Source organism: Lithobates pipiens, unplaced genomic scaffold (assembly GCF_037356315.1).
Source record: "Lithobates pipiens isolate NorthernLeopardFrog02 unplaced genomic scaffold, aLitPip1_a1.2 Scaffold_3, whole genome shotgun sequence".
Lineage (NCBI taxonomy): Eukaryota > Metazoa > Chordata > Amphibia > Anura > Ranidae > Lithobates > Lithobates pipiens.
In genome coordinates, this window is record NW_027507790.1 from 85,763,431 (window position 1) to 85,786,051 (window position 22,621).

Below are 22,621 nucleotides of genomic sequence, written 5' to 3' on the forward strand. Positions count from 1 at the left end.
GAATCCAAATAACGGACATAAGTGTTCTTAAATGACAGCACCACAGTGGTTCAACACTTTCCAAGGCGCGTGAGATACCCGTCACCATATGTTGAATGCGCTTACCAGAAAATATATGGAATGAAGCATATATAAATGATAAATGGATGACATCCAGGTTAACCTTCCTCAGCTGAGTCAGCACTCCATCTCTTAGCGGTGTTTCCAAGATAATAATCTGTTCAGTGGTCTCGATATGAAGCACTCAGAGGCCCACAGAAAAGAAAGGGACTGGCATAGCGTAATAACGTAGGAACAGTTTAATGAATAAAAGTAATGCACTTACAGGTTTGTAGATAAAATACAGCATATAGGAGCAAATGTAAAAAGCCGGCCGGCAAACAGGAGCCCGTCCTCCTCTCCTACAACGTGGTGGCTTCACTGCGTGCCTTCCCAGACGCGTTTCGTCATACCAGACGTTGTCAATGGGGAACGTTGGACTTTTGGAGTGATCGTGTGTGGCCAAGTCCGTTCATTTGAAAGTCTGGCAGACTTCAGCTGCAAAGTCCGTCGGATTGTCCACCCGACCAAGTCCGTCGAAAACTCCGGTCGTGTGTACGCGGCATTAGACTTGGACATGAGCAAACATGGAGATAAATAAGTCAGTTTGAACTCAGAACTCTCAATTTGCATAGTTGTTCCATATATTGGCTTAAAGTATTGAAGATTTTGGATCAGTACGATAGCCAGACATCAAACTTTTCAAAAAGCAGGGGGATATTAGAAACTCTTCTTAGAGGGATTTTTTATAAAGGAGTATTCTTTTTCTTGCAGACACACAGCAGGCCACTGGTATATCTGCAGATTCCGCACTAACCCTTGAAGAAACCACAAGTCAATGGATCGAGTCACTTTCAGTGAATGATGACAATTGTGATCAGTGAAACTGCCGAATACAAGACAAACATTAGAGCATAAGTATATGTTTTGTAAGAATATCATTGATGGATAAAAATTGTGATTGTGTGAAGCTGGGCACTTATAAAGTCTATTAGGTGCTTTTATTGATGGCTGTCAAGTAGCTGTAATAATATTTGCCTCACCAGCTTAGGCTGCCACTTGAGCACTAGGTGCTGCGTGCACCCAATATTTTGTGTAACCTTGCTTTATGCTGCGTTGATATTTTTCTATATGGGGAGCCATTCACAGGAAACAAGTGCTGGCTTTTTGAACACTTCCACATATGCAGCGGCTAACATCAGAATTTAGTTACTTGACTAAATCTTGCAGACTGATTGCTCCTTTTAGGCACTGATGTATAAGGCTTTATGGTGAAAGCCTCTATTTACTAATTGTTGATAATGACAATCTGAATGTTTGTATCAGCGTGCACAAATCAATTCTTTTTGACAATTTTATTTGGGTTGACATGTTGTATTTAAAAATGTCTTGGCAATAGAATTGTGCAATTTACTGGTTTTAGAATGTAATAGTATGCTTTCAGCCAGTTCCGTTCCTCCACCCCCAGCTCTGACTCTCCCTGCTCACCACTGTCACTTGTAAACATAAAAACCTGGCCTATGTGTTTACAAAGGACAGCTTACCTTTCCCAGTGGCTCCCACAGATATCTCTGTGCAGACAAGGGAGATGCAGGTGCCCCGCGGGTGCAGCATGGTCATGGGTGGGAGGGGGGACATTGCATGGTAGATCACACACTTTGTACTTCTCATCTATTTCCTGGTTCATGTTTGATCTCACTGTGAGAGATGCAGAGCTGCCTATGGCTACAGTGTGCATGGAGATACTAGACTAGAGCTGGCCAGGGTGTTTTTTTTGCAAAGTTAGGGCACATTGAAGATGGTGGAGCTTTTAATTGAAGGGAGTGTGTGCAGAGGTCGGAGCTGAGGAGGGCTGGAAGTGATATGTGGAAGGGGGATGCTGAGGTAAGGACCTGTGGAGGAGTGCTTTCTCACTACTAGCTATGCATGTTTCTGGAGGTTCTTGATGAATATGCATCCTTTAAAACTATGGACACCATAAAACAATTTGGTAAGAGGATACTTCTGACTGAGATTAGATCAATGCAGAACCTCCTGAACAGAATAGATCTGTTTAGAGGTTTTAAATTCAGAATCAGGGGGAAATTTCCTGAAGGCTTTCTTCCTAGAAAGATGGGTGACTAGAATCCCAGATCCGCCTCCTTCTGTGGCACTGAAACTACCACTCTCTGTTGCATTAGTTCTTGTCTAGGTCTTCAACCATAAGGCCCTGCAAACAGTTAAGGTCCCAAAGCAGATATATGAATGAATTCCACCAACATATCTGCAATATGCCCAACTGCCTTCATAAGAGTAGGAAAATAATCCAAAATGTCTTCTTTCGGAGTCCCAGCTTCAATGTGAGCTCTTACCTGCCCTAACCAATATCCCAGGTTCCTGGCTACACAAGTGGCCACTAGTGCTAGCTTGAGATTAGACATAGTTGATTCCCAATATCTTTTAGGCAAGGAATCTATCCACTTATCCATAGCATCTTTAAGTATGCCCATATCCTCAAAGGCTAAGTGCATGTTTTTGGGCACCTAAGAAAAGGCAGAATCTAACTTTTTAGCATTTTATTCCAAAAGGATGCTGGATCTTCATCAGAGGAAAACCTCCTTTTCCTCCTCTGTAGATCCTGACATTCTGTTTTGATAGAGTCCAAAAGAAGCTTGGAAAAACTCACACACGGTTCAACACCTAAATACATACAGTAACGCAGAGACAAATATTTTTTCTCTTCCTGAATATAAAGCATAAAAATAGAAAAGAAGCTCCTCTAGAGACATGTGCACAATCTGATATGGCTGGCAGATGGGTTTCATTATGCACCACATCCCAGTGATTATCCAAAGAAAATGCGAGTAGTACATGACTTTGAAAGTGCATGAATAACACTACTATATCCAAATGTTAATTTAAAGCATCAATTTATTCATACAAACTTCATCAAAATTGTAATGAAACCAATAATCATATCATGGTCTCATTAGACCAGCGATTCTCAACCAGGGTTCCACCAGAGGTTGCTAGGGGTTCCTTCAGCATTGGGCAATTTCTGCCTCTCAGATAAGTTCACACTGACACCACTGATCTTTTTAACTATCTGTAAGGCCCCTTTCACACTAACGTCCCGTTCAGGCCCGCCTGTCAGTTTTTCAGGCGGACCTGAACGGGTGCTCCATAGAGCTCTATGGAGCGTCGGATGTCAGCGGTGACATGTCCGCTGACATCCGACCCGCTCCGATCCGAAAAAGTGTGACGGAGGAAAAAGCTATTTTTCCATCCGTCTGCGGATCGGATCGGATGACGACGGGCACTGCGGTCCGTCGTCATCCGATCTCCCATAGGGGAGAGCGGCGCTGTGACAGGTCCGTCCCTGCACAGTGTGCGGAGACAGACCTGTCATCTCCCTGCTCAGCGGGGATCGGCGGAGTGATCCCCGCTGAGCAAACGGACATCCACGGGGCGGATCAGAACTGATCCGCCCCGTGTGAAAGGACCCTAAGGAGGTAATTCTTCCCAATGACCACAAGTGTAAGGACCATTCTTCCCACCAACCATCACATTAATGTATCATGAGTTGTAGATTTCTAATTTTTAGCAGGGGTTCCCTGAGACCGGAGAACTATTTCAAGAGTTCCTCTGTGTTGAAAAGGTTGAGAAAGGCTGCATTAGACAGTTATTATGGGTAAACATTTTCATGCTACCTAGATGTCACATTTTCAACATGTTCCTCCTCTAGAAAATGTATATTTTGAGGCAAAACAATCCTAGCCTCTCACTCTTCTTCCATTGACCCATCGAGGGAGCTGTATAACAGACCTGCCAGCTTAGTTAGAAACAGAAGGCTGAGGGACAGGCGATGACCCCTCCGAGGGGGTGGGGGCAGCAGGTACAATGGACAACATGGTGCAAAATGTTTAAAAAAATAAAATAAAAAATAAAATAAAAAACACCTAATCCCTAGCTGAAGATATAAGATCTTTGCATACAGCAGAGGATTCTTCTTTAACAAGACCAGTAATGCAGCTTTGACATAGGAGCTTTTTTGAACAATCGCCTAGCCTCACTTTACATGCAGCACAGGAGGCCTAAAAGATACTGCTTACTGGGCTCTCTCTCTCACCACTTCTATGATGCACTTGACGAGAACCAGAAGACACCAGTACCCTCCTCCCCCTGCGTTTTCAGCAGCTGAAACTGATGCCGCACACCTCACATTTAGCAGTGGTAGTAATTGCACTGATAAATATTTCAACTTTTAATACATTTGGTAAATAGCAACTGGATAGACCATGAGATATTTTAAAATAAAATAAATTATCACCCTATATTTACGGGTAGTGAAATGACACTTTACATATCATAAAATATCTAAATTTGATGAACATTAGTGACTTGACACCTAGATCTCATAATATGCTCTTGAATAATGGTTTTAGCAAATTTTAGTTTTCAAAGACGCATTGTGGCAGCTGTACAATGTTACTTTATCAATGTCTCCTTGGTGAAGTGCACAATAAGGCTGGGTTCACAGCACGGAGCGGCTCACAGCAAGGGTCTGATGAGTCCCTGTTCACCATTTCAGGTCCACAATTTTTGGCTGAATGTGGACCAGAAACAGACCAGAAGACACACAGGACTCCTGTGCAATTCACACTGGAGCCATTCCAGATAGAGAGCCGGTCACAATCTTCTGACATGCAAATTGGATGTAAGGAAAATCTGCATCCAATTCACAATAGTGTGGAACTGGCCTCAAGGAATTACAGCAACTGCCATTGCTAATTTGAACATTTTAAAAAGTTCCAATGCTTCATCCTACACCCTGGTTTAAACACCCGCCATGCAGAAATCTTTCTGCAACAAAATATTTTCTGCCAATGGACACCAACTCAGCCCCTGTTGGGACAACAGCACAACAAGGAGACTTTGAATAGTTAGTACAGAGACCTCCTTGTGAGAATTTTTTTTATATATATATATATAAGAATATGAATGAAAATATATATATTAGTTATAGTGTGTGTATATGATTTTTTTTTTTGTGTGCACACGCACACATGTGTGTGTTCCTACATGAGTACCTTCTATAACTCTCCCTAGCCTTCAAATTTCTTTTTTGCTGTTCTCACTTCGTTGGGTGGCTGCATTCATTTTCCATGATCTTACTGTGCATTGCCATGTAGTCACCCTCTCTTGCATGCTCGCTCCCAAGGTGGACTATGGGATTTGTAGTGCGAGAAAAAAAAAAAAACACTGTATATCTAATCAAACAGTAATTCTTTCACAAGAAACACTGCATTAAGAGACAACATGTGAATATAGCGAAAGACATAACAAGGTTTACCATTTTATTCTGTATATTTTTTTCATGGTAACATATCAGTGGATGGTAACATTAAATGTTATATTTACAAATGTTTTCCTTTTTACAATGAGTTTTTTTAATGTGGCACACTTATTTCATGACATGTAAACTAATCAATCAGAATATTGTTTACATTAAAAACTACAGCAGCAAAGAATGAAAAACAAAATGACAATGCAAGTAGGAATACAAGGCTTATAATAAACTGGTTAGAGGTGAAGACTGATTCAATAATAAATGGGAATAAAGAGTAAAGGCCATAAAAACAAATTAAGTTTCAGGACTTCTTGTACTCAATTCGCTCTACTTTCACATCATCCCCAATTAACTGGTACACGTAGGTGACCACTGTAGAAGCCTGGATATCCATGAGTACGAAGGAAGGAATAATGTTGCTGTAAGAAATCAAAAATTATAAAAATAAATTGTTTTGCATCTAGAATTAAAGAAATGTCCTTATTATAAGCAAACTATCATTACACCAACCATTCAACAATTTTTATATAGTGGCAGTATAAATATATGTACCATCATTTAAAATTTAAATTTCCCCAAATTGAACATGGTTAACAATTGAGTTTTAATTTCCAGAGAATGAGGCTGATTTAGTAAAGGAGTTGAGGATCTTCACTTCCATTATCCAATCATGTGGATAGCAAATTCCTTTTTACCTGTAATCTTCACATTTATTATATAAAAATTCTCGATTCCCTTACTAAATCTGCCCAATATGTCTATACTGACCCTCTGGATTCAATTCTTTGGACCAGGTGCAGGTAAGTGTTTATAGGGGGACTGGGCCTTGGGTGTTGCATCATCACAGCCATCTTACTACTAAGCCGAGAGTCGGCATATGTTTTTAATACGTGCACAGAGCTAGCACTGGTGGCAGTGCTCCATTTTGTAAATGCAATATTCTGCTTTTATTTATTAAACCTTTTCAATAAAGAATCTTGTGCGCTTCCCTTTTCTTACCATATACATTGGGTGTTCCTGAGGAACTATGTACCCTTCCTATGGGAAAAGAGGAGTGAGGATCTGACAAAAGCCTGTCAAAGCTCAAATTATCCCAGAGGGGAACACTGCTTACTTTGGACGTCTGTTAATGCAGTAGTCATGGCTTTGAGGCGAGCGGCCAATTTGTATGGTGATGGAACATAGAGAACTTCTATTATTTGGATCACATTGCATATACTGATTGAATTAAAATTTTACACTATTTGTGGACTACCATAATTTGTTGCACATTATAAAATTGTATTAGATGTTTATAGCACTTTAATATTTTGGGGTTAATATTTAGTACGAGACTTATTTTTTAGGGGAGTATTAGATGGACTAGCAGAACAAGATATTCAAGCCAAATTCCAGTCACACACAGCCCGCCCCCCTTGTCCGGGCACTTTGATAGACAGATCATCCGTCCAATCCCGCGGGTGATCTGTCTATCAAAGTGCCTGGACAAGGGGGAGGGGCTGTGTGTGACGGCGCGGCCGGGAACACACAGCTATTGAAATGAAAGCTGTGATGTTCTTGGCACTGTGATTAAACAGGTGGTGGAGGTGGCACTCCTGCGCTATAGGACACCCCCATGATGGGCGGCACCAGGGGGGGGGGGGGGGGGAGAAGTCCCGTCCCCACCCAGGCCACGCCCCATTTTCAGCTCCATTATCGGCCGTTTTTCTCATTTGGCAAATTGCCGAAAAGGGCATTTTCGGGCTGATATGTTTCGGCGGCCGAGATTTCGGTGCATCCCTACATCTAAGAATTGGCAAGCTGCAATTCAATAAAAAGTTTGCTTTTAATAGGACTTTAAGAAGCAAGCCATACCAGCAGAGATAAACAGAATATCAGACAAAAATCAAACCCCAAGTCCAACACCAGACTGAAGATTATCACACAAGTGCCGAAACCACTGCATATTATAATTATATATATATATATATCCAAAAATAATCAGCATCCCTGCATTTCTGTGAGATAATGCACCATTTCGCCCAGAAAAATGTTGCAGTTACAAATGTTTAGGCATTCTCGTGTTTATTTCTTTTGTTTGTATTGGCACCTTCTCAAAAATTGTATATTTACTTACACACACACACACACACACACACACACACACACACACACACGCTTTACCTACTCTTGTCTATGTCCTAGCAAGGAAAATCCAATGCCAAGCTGTATACTATATGCTCTAAGACTGAAAGGAAAGCTTTAAGTGGTAGTTACTGCAATAACAGCCATGTACTTGGTTTAAAATAAATCCACTGGCTTTTCTATACTTAGACAATGTGATTTAGGTGGCTGCAAAGGCTTCTATTTTCCAAGAAAATGTTACAGCCACTGCTGCTATCCAACACTTCCAGGTTTTTGGATATCTGGTCCCTCCCCTTGTGCTGCGGTTCCCTTCTCTGACCACAAACCACTGCAGGACACAGTAATAATGCAAGCATTTGTTGGAGGAACCACAGCGTGTTGAGAGGGACATGCTATCCAAACACATTCAGAAGTCTCAGGGATGGTTGCAATAGCCCTGAGACAGAGTGAAGGTTAGCGTTACCAACAAAGTTGCTTTAAAAGGTCAAAATTATTATATATATATATATATATATATATATATATATATATATATATATATATATATATATATATATACACATACATACATATACACACGTCCTGCGCTACTAGCCAGGTCTTAAGAGTTACATAACCCCACCCAGCCCTGCCCCTAAAGGCAAATTAAATTACAATATAATTATAACCCCCACCAGCATTGGCATCAGTGGATACTATAATAACCTCCAAAACAGGTATCCGAGTCTGTGGTAATAACCCCCAGAATTGATATCAGCAGATACATTAAAAGACACCCAGCGTTGGTGCCAGACACCATAATAACCCCCAACACAGGTATCAGAGGACGCATTAGTAAGACCCCTTTCACACTGGAGTTGCTTTACAGGCGCTACAACGCTAAAAATAGTTCCTGTAAAGAGCCTCTCCTGTCTCTCCAGTGTGAAAGCCTGGCAGGATGTTATAATAACTGCTAGCACAGGTGTCAGTATTAATATCCCCCTCTCCTGAAATGTAACTCCTCCCATGACCACCAATGTGGGGGGAGGGGATTAACTCACTGACATTACTACAAGTGCAGAAGGAGGCGATGGGTTAAAATTTCACTGCCATGAGGACCAATGCAAGGTGGGGTGGGGGATGAGGTTGACATTCACTGCCATAAAGACCAATGCATGGGAGGGTTTTAACTTTCACTACCACTGACCCCCCCCCCCCCCCCCCCACCTCAGTGTCACTCGTCTGCTCTCAGCGCCCCCCCTTCACTCGCAAAATGCAAGTGAAAATTTTGAGGGGTGTGTGTGTAAATAATTTTAATATATATATATATATCTCATGGTAAAACCTAAATAAAAAAGGTGTAATATGTACAATACAAGAAGGTGAAGTCTCAAAATAAAGGTAATAGAAATGCGGGTGTTTCCCTAGCCGTTTCTTTTATCAGCTTTTATACAGGTCCACTGTAAGAAAACACCATCTTGAAGGTACCTTCTAAACCAAAGCTGCCAAGATTTAACTCACCATTCTAAAGCACTGTAGGCTCCTGTTGCAGATCCAGGGTTAATATAAAACTTGTTTTCATGCTCAAAGGCTTCAAATTTCTGCGTATGTCCAGAAACCATTATGTCTACATCAAGCTGCCGCTGCAATAGTGCCAGGCTAGCCATGTCACCCCAAGGAATGACCTGGTGGCCATGGATTAAGCCAATTTTGAACTGCCCAACTGTCACCACTTTTTGTTCTGGGTAGTTTAGGTTCTATGGAGGAAAAATAAATAAATAAATAAAAGAAAGTAGTAGATTAATGAACTCCAGCTTGGAAAAAATCTCCTGCTAAATTTAAATATCAGGTTATATGTAGGGGGCCTTTCCTAAATCTGGGCAAGGGAAAAATTAAGTAAGGCAAATAATCGGTGGGTGGGGAATTAGGGCACCAAGGTTGCAGATCACTAAACAGTCCGTCTTTATGAGGTTGGAGAGGGGCTACTGCCTTTCTATGCATTTTTAGTTGTTGCTTGGTGGTGTACACACTACAGTCTCTTAAAGTAAAAGTAAAGGGAAAAATCAAAAAAACCTGACAGGCAGGGATTTTATGACAGAAGAGATCATAGGAGGTCCTTTCTGTCATAAATGTCCCCCCTACCTGTCAGTGGGTAATGTGATTTGAGCCACATATGCGCGGTGATGGGACTCCCATGCGCGGGAGTGACGCCACCTTAGCCTGGCCAATGATACGAAGCCCGGAAAGAAGACTGGGTGAAGATGGGAGCCGATGGGGACCAGGGAGAGCACTGTAAGCTCTGCGCTGGAGGGCACAGTTTGAAGGCAAGTCTGTCATAATGTACCAGTATACAGTGCATTATGACAAACCTACAGAGGGACTCATTTTTTTCCCCATTATTACATAGACTTTACTAACACTTTAAAAGCAGTAAAATCCCCAGTACAACAATCACAGGTCCCCCTATTGGGGGCATGTGTGGTGCCGGTGATATCAAACTGTCTATTGGGATCCTAAAGTTACCACCATCAATCTCAGCTTTATAGCCAAAGATGCAGAGAAAATCGGATGAGAATTATCCAACTGCATCAATCGAATACAATCTCCTCATGTGGAATGCAGAGATTTGTATAACAATTTTATCCCATGCATGGTCCTTAAATGTTACGTGTCAAACATACGCAAACAGAAGTGTCTATAAGAAATAATGAGAACCTCATCAAAGTCTCCTCTGACGATGTGAACATCCCCGGCCAGTGTCTTGAGGTAGTCATAGCTCTCCTTGGTACAGAGATTCCCAGTGCATAAAATATGCTGGATCTTGCCAGGCACAAGCAATTTTTTAAATTTTGCTGGCAAACTATTACATCGATGTGGGATATGTAGATCTCCTAACACCAAGACCAACTACAGAGGTTAAAAAGAAAAATCGCATTAATTACACACAATACATAAAAAAATGCAAGATATTTATATAAAATGACACTAAAAAGCAGACAGTGTTTATTTAAAGCTGCATCCATTCACGATGTTTATTGCAATTTACTGTAAACTCCAAGTTAAAGGGGAAAAAAAAAAAAAAAAAAAACACACACATTTGTTGAACATGGTCAGCATGCATGTTAAAGTTAACCTACATTTAAAAATCAGACACCCCCACTAATTCCTGTGCTGTATAGTAGGCACCCCAGTTTCCTTTACTTACGTCCCCTTCTATCTGCTTCCCATGGTCCCTTGCATTCTATTTGCCCCTTAAATGTGGACAAAACATTTTATAATATTGAGAAAAATCAAATCTGAATATCCCTACACAATCAACATTTACTACAAAGGACGGATCAATGCACCGCTTAAAATGTTAGACTTCTACAATTCTAAGGTGCATACTAGTCAATAGAAAAGCAATGAAAAAAAAGTGTCAAAATATATCTCTCATGGAGTGGATGCATCTTTATAATCCACAAATACACTTCAAAAATACAGTCACATATAAAACCATATAGATATAAAATACAGGGGCCATTTTATTATTTCAGTCATGTATTGATTTAAAATGTATTGTTTGTATAATTAGTCATTTTACAGCTCTTGTAGGTCAATGACTTCAAAGACCTCCATGGGAAAATTTGATACAGGTTACTTCCACCCTAGACATGCAAATTAGTCAAATGACAGGCACAAAAACAGCAATCAATGAGTTTTTCAAAGCAGTGAAAAAAAATAAAATAAAATAAAGGAAAATGCATCTATCCAAAATTCAATGATGTACTTACTATGGTTTGTCCTCCGTTACCGATGAACCATTTTGGTACATATACTCTAACAAGGATGAGGCATTAAAACTTAGAAGTGTATCCTTATGCTAGTTTTCTAGAAAAAAAAAATTAACTGGCTGCAAAGGGCTTTGGAAGCCGAATATAAGTCTTATTAGATGGCTAAGTCGTGATAGGAAAGGATAATGATTTCTAGTGTATAGAGGGAAAGATACATAGGAGTCCAATCACACCCCAGCAGTGTTAGTGCATGATTAGAGGTAAACTTACTCTGTGCCCAGGCTTATGGAGGAGTTGATTGCAGACAAGGGAGTATGAAAGGGTGAAACATGAGCGATGTTAAATAAAAAGAAAGCAAAAAGAAAATGGGTGACAAATTAGGAAAATGAATACAAAATAAATAATAAACGATTTGGGATGTTAAGAAAGAATATGATTTAAGAAGTTCCTTTGAAAAGCAGAAAAAAAAAAAAAAGCTTTGAAGAATACTGTGGATATACTGACAGCACTTGCCATAATATCTATAAAAAGTGTTCATGATGAATGAAGGCTTGTAAAAAAATATTCTCACTCATTTTGGTTGGAAAAATAAAAAACCCCAACACATTTAGCACATAATATATAAAAGGTATACTACAGTTAATGCATTTAATTCGAAGCAAAAGAAAGTGAAGCCATTTTTCTTTCTCTGGTTAAAAACAAAGGCAACATGAGTCTTATGAAATGTAAATTCATCTCTAATATATAGAATTTGTATTACTGTAAGTGTGAATAAACTGAATTTGTGTTTTCCAGATCTGGACAGCACAATCAGTCAAGGTATTTACATAGAGACTTGCTGCACTACTGCCAACAGCACTCTATATCCAAAGAAGTTGTAGCTGCTGAACAACTGTCCTGGGAAGGTCCCTGCCAGGACACAAATCGCAATTACAAACTGAAATGGGTTAAGGGGTTCAGAGTCTTCCCCATTCTATCCAAAAAACATGTGGACTACAGATACTTGAAAAGCACCAGTGACCCTAAAATGTTTTATTTTTTTCAACACAAAGTTGATTGAAGGTAGCCTTTGTAGGAAGACCCCCCCCCCCCCCCCCCCCCCCCCCCATCAGTCAGCCATAGCCCAAGAGTAGGGCTTCTCATAGAAATAGGACAGCTGCCAATATGGACCCTTACACAGGCATCATCCAGTCACTTTTTTTTAGCAAATATTTTTTTTTTTTAATAAAATTAATTAAGATTACATCAGTTAACATCAATTTGCACATCTGTCTTCAGTTGTGTTCACATCAGTTTTTCCTTCAGTTCTACATCAGTCTACATCCATTGTTGCAGAAACCAAATCAGAGGTGACAACTGTATAAAATAAATAGTTTCTTGCATAAAAAAAAACTAACAAATGGAATGGATGTAAACGGATGGCATCCGTTTACATCCATTCCGTTTTAACGGATCTGAACGCTGGCTGTTCAGTTTAACAGAAAAGAAAATAGATGTAATCAGATGATCACCCGTTTGTCCATAGAAATAAAATTCTGTCCATTTTTCATCCGTCGGGATAAAAAATAAAAAGACAGACAGACGGATTGGCCGTGTGAAAGGAGCCTAAAGCCCCATACACACTATCAGATTTTCTGCCAATTTTTGTCTTCAGATTTACCAAAACCATGTAGTGCAAGGGCCTGCCTGATTGACATTGAAACTTCTAAGGATTGACCTCATGGTTTTGGTAAATCTGAAGGAAAAGATCAGCAGAAAATCTGATAGCGTGTATGGGTCTCTATTGTGAAAACTCTAGGTTACCATTTCTTTTTCACAGCAAATATGCAGGAAAAAAAAAAAAAGGAGTCTTGACTTTAACTGCTTACCTTACAGTGAAGCAAGCATGAAGATGACACAGCTTGCACTTTTAAAAAAAAAAAAAAAAAAAAAAAAAAAAAAAAAAAAAAGGACAGCTCCCATATCTCTATTATGACTGGAAACTCTTTTCACCATTATTGTAATAAAGGAGCAGAAAACAATATCAAGGTCCACTTCATACATTACATTAAAGATCAGCACTGTACATTACCAGGTATAGGTTAGAGCCCAGCACTGTACATTACCAGGTATAGGTTAGAGCCCAGCACTGTACATTACCAGTTGTCAGGACTCCGCAATGTACATTACTGGGTACTGGATTAGAGATCAGCACTTTACATTACCGGGTATTGGTTAGTGATCAGTTCTGTACATTACCAGGTATTGTCAGAGCTCAGTGCTATACATTACCATTTATTAGGTTAGTGCACAAGGTCACACATTACAGGGTGTTGGGTAAAGATCAGCACCGTACATCCCTGGGTACTGGCTAAAGGTCAGCATTGTACATTACTGGGTACCAGTTCTGGCACAATTGCCCTGCTGACAGTTCTGAAGCACTCAGTGAAGCCCGCTCCCCCCCCCCCCCCCCCACCCTGTTGACAGCTGTAAGAAATCTTATTAAACCTCATACCAATTACAGGTTAAAGCAGAACTCTGAGATAACAAAATACCCTTGCGGTTCCCACCCATTTCCTGTACTGCAACGGATAGATGCTTGCCAAGTCCTAGGGGTAGAGGAACAGGCTGTAATATATCACCCCCACACCTTCTCTGAGCCATCAGTGTCCTTACACACATTGCAAGACTACTGGTCCTTTATTATCCTCAAAGTGAGCGCTGGCCAAGCATTCCATAATTGTGTGTGAAATTGCACGTTTTCACACATGTTCACAGGACGCACATAAAATCAAAAATAAAACTAAAAAGGACAAAACATTGTTCGTTGTTAATGGCAAACCAAACGCAGCCAGCAGACCAATGTTTCCACGCATGCCAAAATGCTCTGTAAAAAAATAAAAAAAAAAATTCAAAAAAAAATAGTGCAGGAGCTTCTTTGGCAAGTTAGTTGCACCTAGGGCAGCCCCTTCAATAAATTGGTTGCCCTGTGCATGTAGCACAAAACCATTTATTGTTAAAGAGTAACTCCTCTTTTGTTAAAAATAGGGATGCACCAATACTGAGTATTTTCTCGAGTACTCCTACTGATACTTTTGGCCAAACACTTGCCGATACCGAGAAAATGAATGGGTGCAAATTGCATTGCAGAATCGCATGCAATTTGGCCCTCTCCTCCTGTGTGTGCGCACCGCGGGACGTGTGAAGCTAAGCAGCTGAATTTGATCATTCAACTGCTGGGCTTCACACTTAAAAGCCGAGTTCCAGTCCCCCAAATCCTTAATACTCCACCATACTTGTCTACTCATACACATACACAGCAACATTCAGAGAATGTCATATATGTGGTCCTTGTAGTTTATGTTAAAATAGTGGAATGCTAGACCAGATCTCGGAAGCAGGCAGGTTTCACTTCAGCTGTGGGCATCTGAAGCCCTTCTGTTCATTTCTGGGAATTGGTGCAGCTGGCTAACCAGCATGCACCTACCGATCTCATGCCTGCGTGGTAATGCCACTATGCGGTGAGCTCTCTTCCTTTCCTCTTTTTCCTGTCTGGAAATAAAGCGAGATTTCGTCACTAGGCAATTCACATGGTCTCCTCAGATACATTAAGCCGATATCTCTGGAGTCCTTGTGAATCGCTTAGTGGCAAAATTGCCTAGGCGTCTGCAGTCAGAAGTGCTGCTGAAAATAGAAAATAAATAAATAAATTGCCTTTTGTAAGAGCATTTTCAATGGCCATGAGAAAGATTGCACATGTAGGAAATGGGTGGAACTCCACTGTAAACAGTGCCCACACTGGGGTGGGAAGCAGCGTTAATTTTGGAAGCCAATTTTCTATTTCGTTTTAGTCTTAGGACTAAAATGGCATTTTAGTTTTAGTCCCATTTTAGTCTTCTGCAATTGTTTTAGTTTTAGTCGACTAAGGCCTCTTTCACACGAACGATCCGCTCAGGTCCACCTGTCAGTTTAGGCGGACCTGAACGGACTCTCCATAGACCTCTACGGAGCGTCGGATGTCAGCGGTGACATGTCCGCTGACATCCAACCCGCTCCGATAAAGCGTGACAGAGGGAAAAGCTACTTTTCCATCCGTCTGTGGATCTGATGACGACGGACTCTACTGTCCGTCTTCATCCAATCCCCCATAGGTGAGAGCGGCACTCTGACAGGTCTGTCCCTGCACCGAGTGCAGAGACAGACCTGTCATCTTCCTGCTCAGCGGGAATCGATGGAGCGATCCCCCGCTGAGCAGAGCGGGCTCCGTACATCGTCCATGTGAAGGAGCCCTAAATCTCCAGTACATTTTAGTCTACTAAAACTCACGTTAGTTGTCTAAAATCTAATAGGTGTAATTAAATTGTAATGCATTAGTTAACATTTCTCTACAATTTCCAAACTCATTATATACCGCTAGAGTGAACAATCTAATATGTTATTTATTATGGCATTGAGGTACAAACATGCACTACAGACCAATGTTAATGTTGAAGTCAAATTTTAATTTCGTTTTAGGAAATTTTAGTTCTTTTGACTAAAATGGCATTTTAGTTTTAGTTGTGTTTTTGTCATCTCAGTTGTTTTAGTCAACTAAAATAATAATAATAATAATAATAATAATATTAATTTAGTCGACTAAAATGTTTTAGTCATTTTAGTTCCAATTAACACTGGTGGGAAGAGACGTGGCAGCTTGGCTCTCTCCTATCTCAGTTGTTTTAGTGGTATTTTAGTTGACTAAAATAATATTAAATTTAGTCATTTTAGTCGACTAAATTAACACTGGTTGGAAAAGACGTGGCAGATTGGCTCTCTCCTCTCCCACCTGTGCAAGGGAGAGGGAACAGTCAGTGCAGGCTCTGGGCTGTGTGAGAGACGCTGTCAGTTCAAACTCCTGCTGAGGAGGCACCAATGGGCGGCATGGATGGGCACCATGGATGGGCAGTACTGATAATAAGTGTAAACAACCTACTGACAATCTTGCCGGTTAATGGCTCTTTTCCTCATAGCTACAGCATGGGAGGAAAGGACTGCTGGTAACCGGCAAGTCTGTTGCCATTAAGGATGAGCTCAGGCGTGTTCGCATGGAACACGTGCATAGCCCACCAGGAAGTGGGCGCAGCACTGCGCTAATCACAGGCAGTGAGACATTTCCCTGATGTGCGGCTGCAGAGATCGGGGCAATGTCTCACTGCCTATGATTAGCGCAGCGCTGCGCCCACTTCCTGGCGGGCTCTGCACATGTTCCAATGCGAACACGCCTGAGCTCATCCCTAGTTGCCATGTGATCAGCTGATCACATGGTAAAGGGCCGCTGTGATTAGTCCTTTCCTGTGATCAGTGATGTCGAAGGGCTCAGCTGTCACAGAGCACTCCGGATGCACACCCCAGGCGGGAGGCAGGGTTCTGGGAGAATGTCCATGGACTCCCTACCACTAGGGACTCGGACGGAATGGTGGGGGGCCCTTGATGGTTTCTTTCACCGAGGTAATTACCCCTCTGGTGGTGGGAAGGGCACTTTTCCTACACAGAGGTCTTCGATCACAGAAAGGAAGCAGTAGTGGTTCCTATCTTGCTCAGCACCCTGTATTGTGATGTCAGTTCTTCCATGTCTCCCCCAGCACATGATCTCCCAGTGTTGGTGACCACAGATCAGCCTCGATCCAATGGCACATGAAAGGCATCAGAAGCGCTGACTTCCTGTGGGGACTTTTCATTGAGTGTGACTGAGATCATATGACAGAACCACCACCTATGTCTGCAGCCCAGGCCTAAGTCACTCCTTAGCCGCACAGCGAACCTTCCTTGCCGGACTATACATTGCACACCCTACAAAGCCCCGCCGTAATAAAAGAACGGAGCACCCGGACGTGTCCCCCTCACTTCCCCAGGTATCCGAGTTCTTACCATCCTGCAACCCGGAGCCGTGCAATCACACTGGATACCGCAAGAATAAACGCGATGACCAATGGGCAAAGAGAGGCCTCTGCCAATCACAAGATGGCGACAGAAGCAGCGAATGAGCAATCAGCTACCACAACCAATCAGCGAACAGGCCACTAAAGAATTTTCTACGGAGCGCCAGATAGGCCCAGATTAACGTCACATGAAAAAAAAAAAGGAAGCGTGAAGTCTACGGCTGTCACATGAGTGGACTGCGCCCTGGGCATAAGCTGTTCTGCGCGTGCGCAGTTGTCTTCTGAGGTGTTCCCGCTCTTTATTGAGATAAATGATGACACTATCATGTTAGTGGTCACAGGAAGAGCCCCTGGAAGTGTGAGGTTTTCTGTGTCAGCAGTCAACGAGCTCTGTGTGCAGTGTTTAGTCATGAAGTGTGTAATACCCGGCGGTCACTTAAAAGGTATTAACCACTTTCAGACCGGACCATTTTGCTGGTCAATGACCAGAGGTCTTTTTACAATTTGGCACTGCGCTGCTTTAAGGCTGCATTCACACCTGAGCGTAGCGTGTTTGAACGTTTTTACCGGCGTTTTGTCGCGCGACAACGAGCGTTTTGTCACACTACAACGTGCGACAACGAGCGTTTTGTCACACTACAACGCGCGACAACGAGCGTTTTGTCACACTACAACGCGCGACAACGAGCGTTTTTTAACTTCGGCGTTTTTTTTCAGCCAATAGGAAAAATATTTTTCATCTGCTTATTTTTTCTTGAGCAGATACAGCGTCAAAACGCCCGTAGAAACGCTCGTTGTCGCGCTAAACGCTCGAATCGAGCGTTTCCATTAGTTTCTATGGGAATGAAAACGCCCAAATCAGCCCAATTCGCGCGACAAAAAAGGGTCCGGAACTTGTTTGAGCTTCAGGCGTAGGGCTTCAGGCGACATGGAGTGGAGATGTGAACCATCTCCATTGAGAATAATGGATTTTTTCCCCTCCAGCGTTTTGTAGCTTCAGGCGTAGGGCTACAAAACGTTCAGGTGTGAACGGGCTGTAACTGGTAATTGTGCGGTCATGCAATGTTGTACCCAAACAAAATTTGCGTCCTTTTCTTCCCACAAATAGAGCTTTCTTTTGATGGCATTTGATTGCCTCTGCGATTTTTATTTTTTGCGATATAAACGTAAAAAGACCGCAAATTTTGAAAAAAAAATGATATTTTCTACTTTTTGTTATTAGAAAAATCCAATAAACTCAATTTTAGCCATACATTTAGGCCAAAATGTATTCAGACACATGTCTTTGGTAAAAAAAAAGTAAATAACTGTATATTTATTGGTTTGCGCAAAAGTTGTCACATCTACAAACTAAGGTACGTTTTCTGGAATTTACGCAGCTTTTAGTTTACGACTGCCTATCTCATTTCTTGAGGTGCTAAAATGGCAGGGCAGTACAAAACCCCCCCAAATAACCCCATTTTGGAAAGTAGACCCCCTAAGGAAATTGATAAGTGGCATGTTGAGCCCATTGAATATTTTATTTTTTTGCCTCAAGCGATTGAATAATGACAAAAAAATTTTTTTTTTTTTTTTTTTACACAAAGTTGTCACTAAATGATATATTGCTCACACATGCTATGGGCATATGTGAAATGACACCCCAAAATAAATTCTGCTGCTTCTCCTGAGTACGGGGATACCACATATGTGGGACTTTTTGGGAGCCTAGCCGCGTACGGGGCCCCGAAATCCAAGCACCGCCTTCAGGCTTTCTAAGGGCGTAAATTTTTGATTTCACTTCTCACTACCTATTACAGTTTTGAAGGCCATAAAATGCCAAGATGGCACAAAACCCCCACAAATGACCCCATTTTAGAAAGTAGACACCCCAAGCTATTTGCTGAGAGTCATGTTGAGTCCATGGAATATTTTATATTTTGCCACAAGTTACGGGAAAATTACAAACTTTAATTTTTTTTTATTTTTTTTTCACAAAGTTGTCACTAAATGATATATTGCTCACACATGCCATGGGCATATGTGAAATGACACCCCAAAATAAATTCTGCTGCTTCTCCTGAGTACGGGGATTTTTTGGGAGCCTAGCCGCGTACGGGGCCCCGAAAGCCAAGAACCGCCTTCAGGTTTTCTAAGGGCGTTACAGTTTTAAAGGCCATAAAATGCCAAGATGGCACAAACCCCCCAAATGACCCCATTTTGGAAAGTAGACACCCCTAAATTTAGGGGTACACTAGTGAGACTAGGTAATAAATGGCGGGTGCCCTGAAACTATAAAAAAATAACTAACCAACCAGCGTCACCTGTAACAGTTATATGGCGATCACTGGTGAAAGGGTTAACTAGGGGGCAATCAGGGGGCTTTATGCGGTAGTATATGGGGGTCCCTGGCGCTATAAAAAGCTGCGGCGAACCTAAATACCTACCTGCCTAACTAGCGTCACCTGTGACACTAATACAGCGATCAGAAAAACGATCGCTTATTAGGCTGGGTTCACACTGGAGCGATGCGGGAAACGCCACGAATTTGCGGCGGGTTCCCGCATCGCATGCCTCCCGGCGGCAGTTCACACTGCCCTATGCGAACTGCTGGGAGTGTCAGTGAAATGTTAATGACACCCCCAGATCAGTTCGCATATCGCAGTGCGATCTGCAAACTCGGATCGCATGGTGTGAACACCCATGCGATCCGATTCTGCTGCGGACCAAAAAAAGGGTCCCGTGCGAATTTGCGGCGGGTGCGGCGCGAATTCAGCCATACTATCTGTATGGCTGAACTCGAATCGCACAGAGATCGGATGTGATTTGCACTGCAGTGCGGTGCGAATCACATCCGTTCTCATAAACCGCTGCAATGTGAACCCAGCCTTAGTGACACTGGCGACGGGGGGTGATCACGGGGTTAAACCTTTATTGGGGGGGTTAGGGGGGTACCTTAGAACTAAAGGGGGCTAACCCTAACTGCCCTAACAGTTATTACAGTCACAAATGACACCCGCCGGGTGATCAGGGGGTTAAACCTTTATTAGGTAATAAATGGCGGGTGCCCTGAAACTATAAAAAAATAACGAACCAACCAGCGTCACCTGTAACAGTTATATGGTGATCACTGGTGAAAGGGTTATCTAGGGGGCAATCAGGGGGCTTTATGCGGTAGTATATGGGGGTCCCTGGCGCTATAAAAAGCTGCGGCGAACCTAAATACCTACCTGCCTAACTAGCGTCACCTGTGACACTAATACAGCGATCAGAAAAACGATCGCTTATTAGGCTGGGTTCACACTGGAGCGATGCAGGAACGCCACGAATCCGCGGCGGGTTCCCGCATCGCATGCCTCCCGGTGGCAGTTCACACTGCCCTATGCGAACTGCTGGGAGTGTCAGTGAAATGTTAATGACACCCCCAGATCAGTTCGCATATCGCAGTGCGATCTGCAAACTCGGATCGCATGGTGTGAACACCCATGCGATCCGATTCTGCTGCGGACCAAAAAAAGGGTCCCGTGCGAATTTGCGGCGGATGCGGCGCGAATTCAGCCATACTATCTGTATGGCTGAACTCGAATCGCACAGAGATCGGATGTGATTTGCACTGCAGTGCGGTGCGAATCACATCCGTTCTCATAAACCGCTGCAATGTGAACCCAGCCTTAGTGACACTGGCGACGGGGGGTGATCACGGGGTTAAACCTTTATTGGGGGGGTTAGGGGGGTACCCTAGAGCTAAAGGGGGCTAACCCTAACTGCCCTAACAGTTATTACAGTCACAAATGACACCAATGCAAAAAAAATAAATGCTATTGGTGTCACTGTGACTGGGGGGGCAGGGGTGATTGGGGGGGTGATCGGGGGGTGAAGGGGGGGTGTGAGTGTGCCTGGCATGTTCTACTGTGAAGTGTCGTGTTGGTGCAACTCACCGATCCTCTCTCCTCGGTGCCGGAACAAAAAATACCGACACGGAGGAGAGATTACATCACTTCCTCTCCTGTGTTTACATTACAGGAGAGGAAGTGATGTCACGCCTCACTTCCATTCGTCAGGAGCGATCGAGAGGGGGTGGCCATGAATGAATGGCCGCCCCCTCATCCCGGATCGCTTCTGAACGAAAACCGACCGCCGCTGGCACCGGGGGGGGGGGGGCCCGATCGGGCCCCCCACCCGCGGGAAGGCAGGGACGTACATGTAAGCCCATATGCCTGCCCGTGCCATTCTGTCGACGTACATCGTCGTGCGGCGGTCGGCAAGTGGTTAAAACATAATGATGAGCTTTATTCAGAAAGACGCCTTATAGAGCATATGACTAAATGCAGAACCCCTCACAGTTTTTAAGTTGGCAAACAAAGGCCTCCCTGAAAAGCGATTACAGTAGTATTAAACTTTCAACATTTTTATTTAAAGCTGAGTTCTACCCAAAATTGGAAATTCCCCTCATATGCTCCCCCCTTCCCCCCAGTGCCACATTTGGCACCTTTCATTGGGGAACCGGGACCCGCGGTCCAGTTTCCTCAAAGTTTGCCCCTCCTTCCCCTGCTGCCGGGCCAATTAGAGAGCGCTTTGCGCATGCGCAGTAGGCAAAAGGTTTCATTGCCTAGTTCCCTTACCAGGAATGGCAGCAGCAGCACCTGGGATGGGGTGCCGACATTGGGGGCTCCATGGACAGGTAAGTGCCCTAATATTAAAAGTCAGCAGCTACAGTATTTTTAGCTGATGACTTTTATTTTTTTTCACCTGAGCTGGACCTCCTCTATAATCACTTGACCTCTGGAAGATTTACCCCCCGTTCATGATCAGGCCATTTTTAGCGATACGCACGGCCTTACTTCAACTGACAATTGTATGAGAGTGTGATGCTGTACCCAAATAAAATGTATATCCATTTTCCCCACAAATAGAGCTTTCTTTTGGTGGTTTTTGATAACCTCTGTGGTTTTTATTTTTTGCGCTTTAAACAAAAAAAAGTGTCAATTTTGAGAAAAAAACAATACCTTTTATTTTCTACTATAAAACATACCCAATAAAAAAAAATTAAAAAAATCACATTTATTCATAAATGTAGACCAAAATGTATTCTGCTTCATAATTTGTGGTAAAAAAAATCCCAATAAGCGTATTTTGATACAGGAATATTTAATTATTTCATTTTATATACTAGTAATGGCAGGGATCAGCGACTTATAGCGGGACTGCAATATTGCAGTGGACAATCGGACACCTAACTGACACTTTTTGGGTACCAGTGACATTAATACAGTCATTAGTGCTAAAAATATGGACTGTCACTGTACTGACACTGGCTGGGAAGGGGTTAAAGAGGGATTTCACTGTGAAAAAAATTATTAAATGCCAGCAGCTACAAATCCTGCAGCTGCTGACTTTTAATAAATGGACACTCACCTGTCCCAGGATCCAGCGATGTTGGCAGCCAAGGCCGATTGATCGCTCAGCTCTCGGCTGCTGCCGCCGCCATTCTGGGTGAGGGA

The 22,621-nt window shown here is 42.6% G+C and overlaps 3 protein-coding genes across 4 annotated transcripts in view; 2 read left to right on the plus strand and 1 right to left on the minus strand.

Annotated features, from left to right (window-relative positions):
- Nucleotides 1-6,343, plus strand: part of FAM216A (family with sequence similarity 216 member A) — a 28,536-nt gene extending 22,193 nt beyond the window's left edge. For both annotated transcript variants that reach the window (XM_077461999.1, XM_077461998.1), the window contains 2 exons: nucleotides 814-3,131; nucleotides 3,528-6,343. In XM_077461999.1, the coding sequence (XP_077318125.1) occupies nucleotides 814-862 (49 nt within the window). In that variant the 3' untranslated portion in view covers nucleotides 863-3,131; nucleotides 3,528-6,343. The remainder of the gene's footprint in view (nucleotides 1-813; nucleotides 3,132-3,527) is intronic.
- VPS29 (VPS29 retromer complex component) lies at nucleotides 5,362-17,265 on the minus strand. The gene is made up of 4 exons (XM_077462000.1): nucleotides 17,131-17,265; nucleotides 10,187-10,378; nucleotides 8,993-9,228; nucleotides 5,362-5,787 (listed from the first exon to the last, which is right to left on the minus strand). The coding sequence occupies exons 1-4, from the start codon at nucleotides 17,131-17,133 to the stop codon at nucleotides 5,670-5,672; spliced, it is 549 nt and encodes a 182-aa protein (XP_077318126.1). The 5' UTR covers nucleotides 17,134-17,265; the 3' UTR covers nucleotides 5,362-5,669.
- An 82-nt stretch (nucleotides 17,266-17,347) lies between these two features.
- RAD9B (RAD9 checkpoint clamp component B) overlaps nucleotides 17,348-22,621 on the plus strand; it is a 62,794-nt gene continuing 57,520 nt past the window's right edge. Inside the window, exon 1 of the mRNA XM_077462002.1 lies at nucleotides 17,348-17,584. Coding sequence (XP_077318128.1) covers nucleotides 17,467-17,584 — 118 coding nt within the window. The 5' untranslated portion in view covers nucleotides 17,348-17,466. The remainder of the gene's footprint in view (nucleotides 17,585-22,621) is intronic.

Excerpts from the sequence above, each read along its gene's own strand:
- VPS29 (XM_077462000.1), bottom strand. Across the intron at positions 9,229-10,186 it reads TCAGAGGAGACTTTGATGAG|AACCTAAACTACCCAGAACA; the intron begins GTTCTCATTATT and ends TTTCCTCCATAG. Across the intron at positions 5,788-8,992 it reads GCCTACAGTGCTTTAGAATG|CAACATTATTCCTTCCTTCG; the intron begins GTGAGTTAAATC and ends GATTTCTTACAG.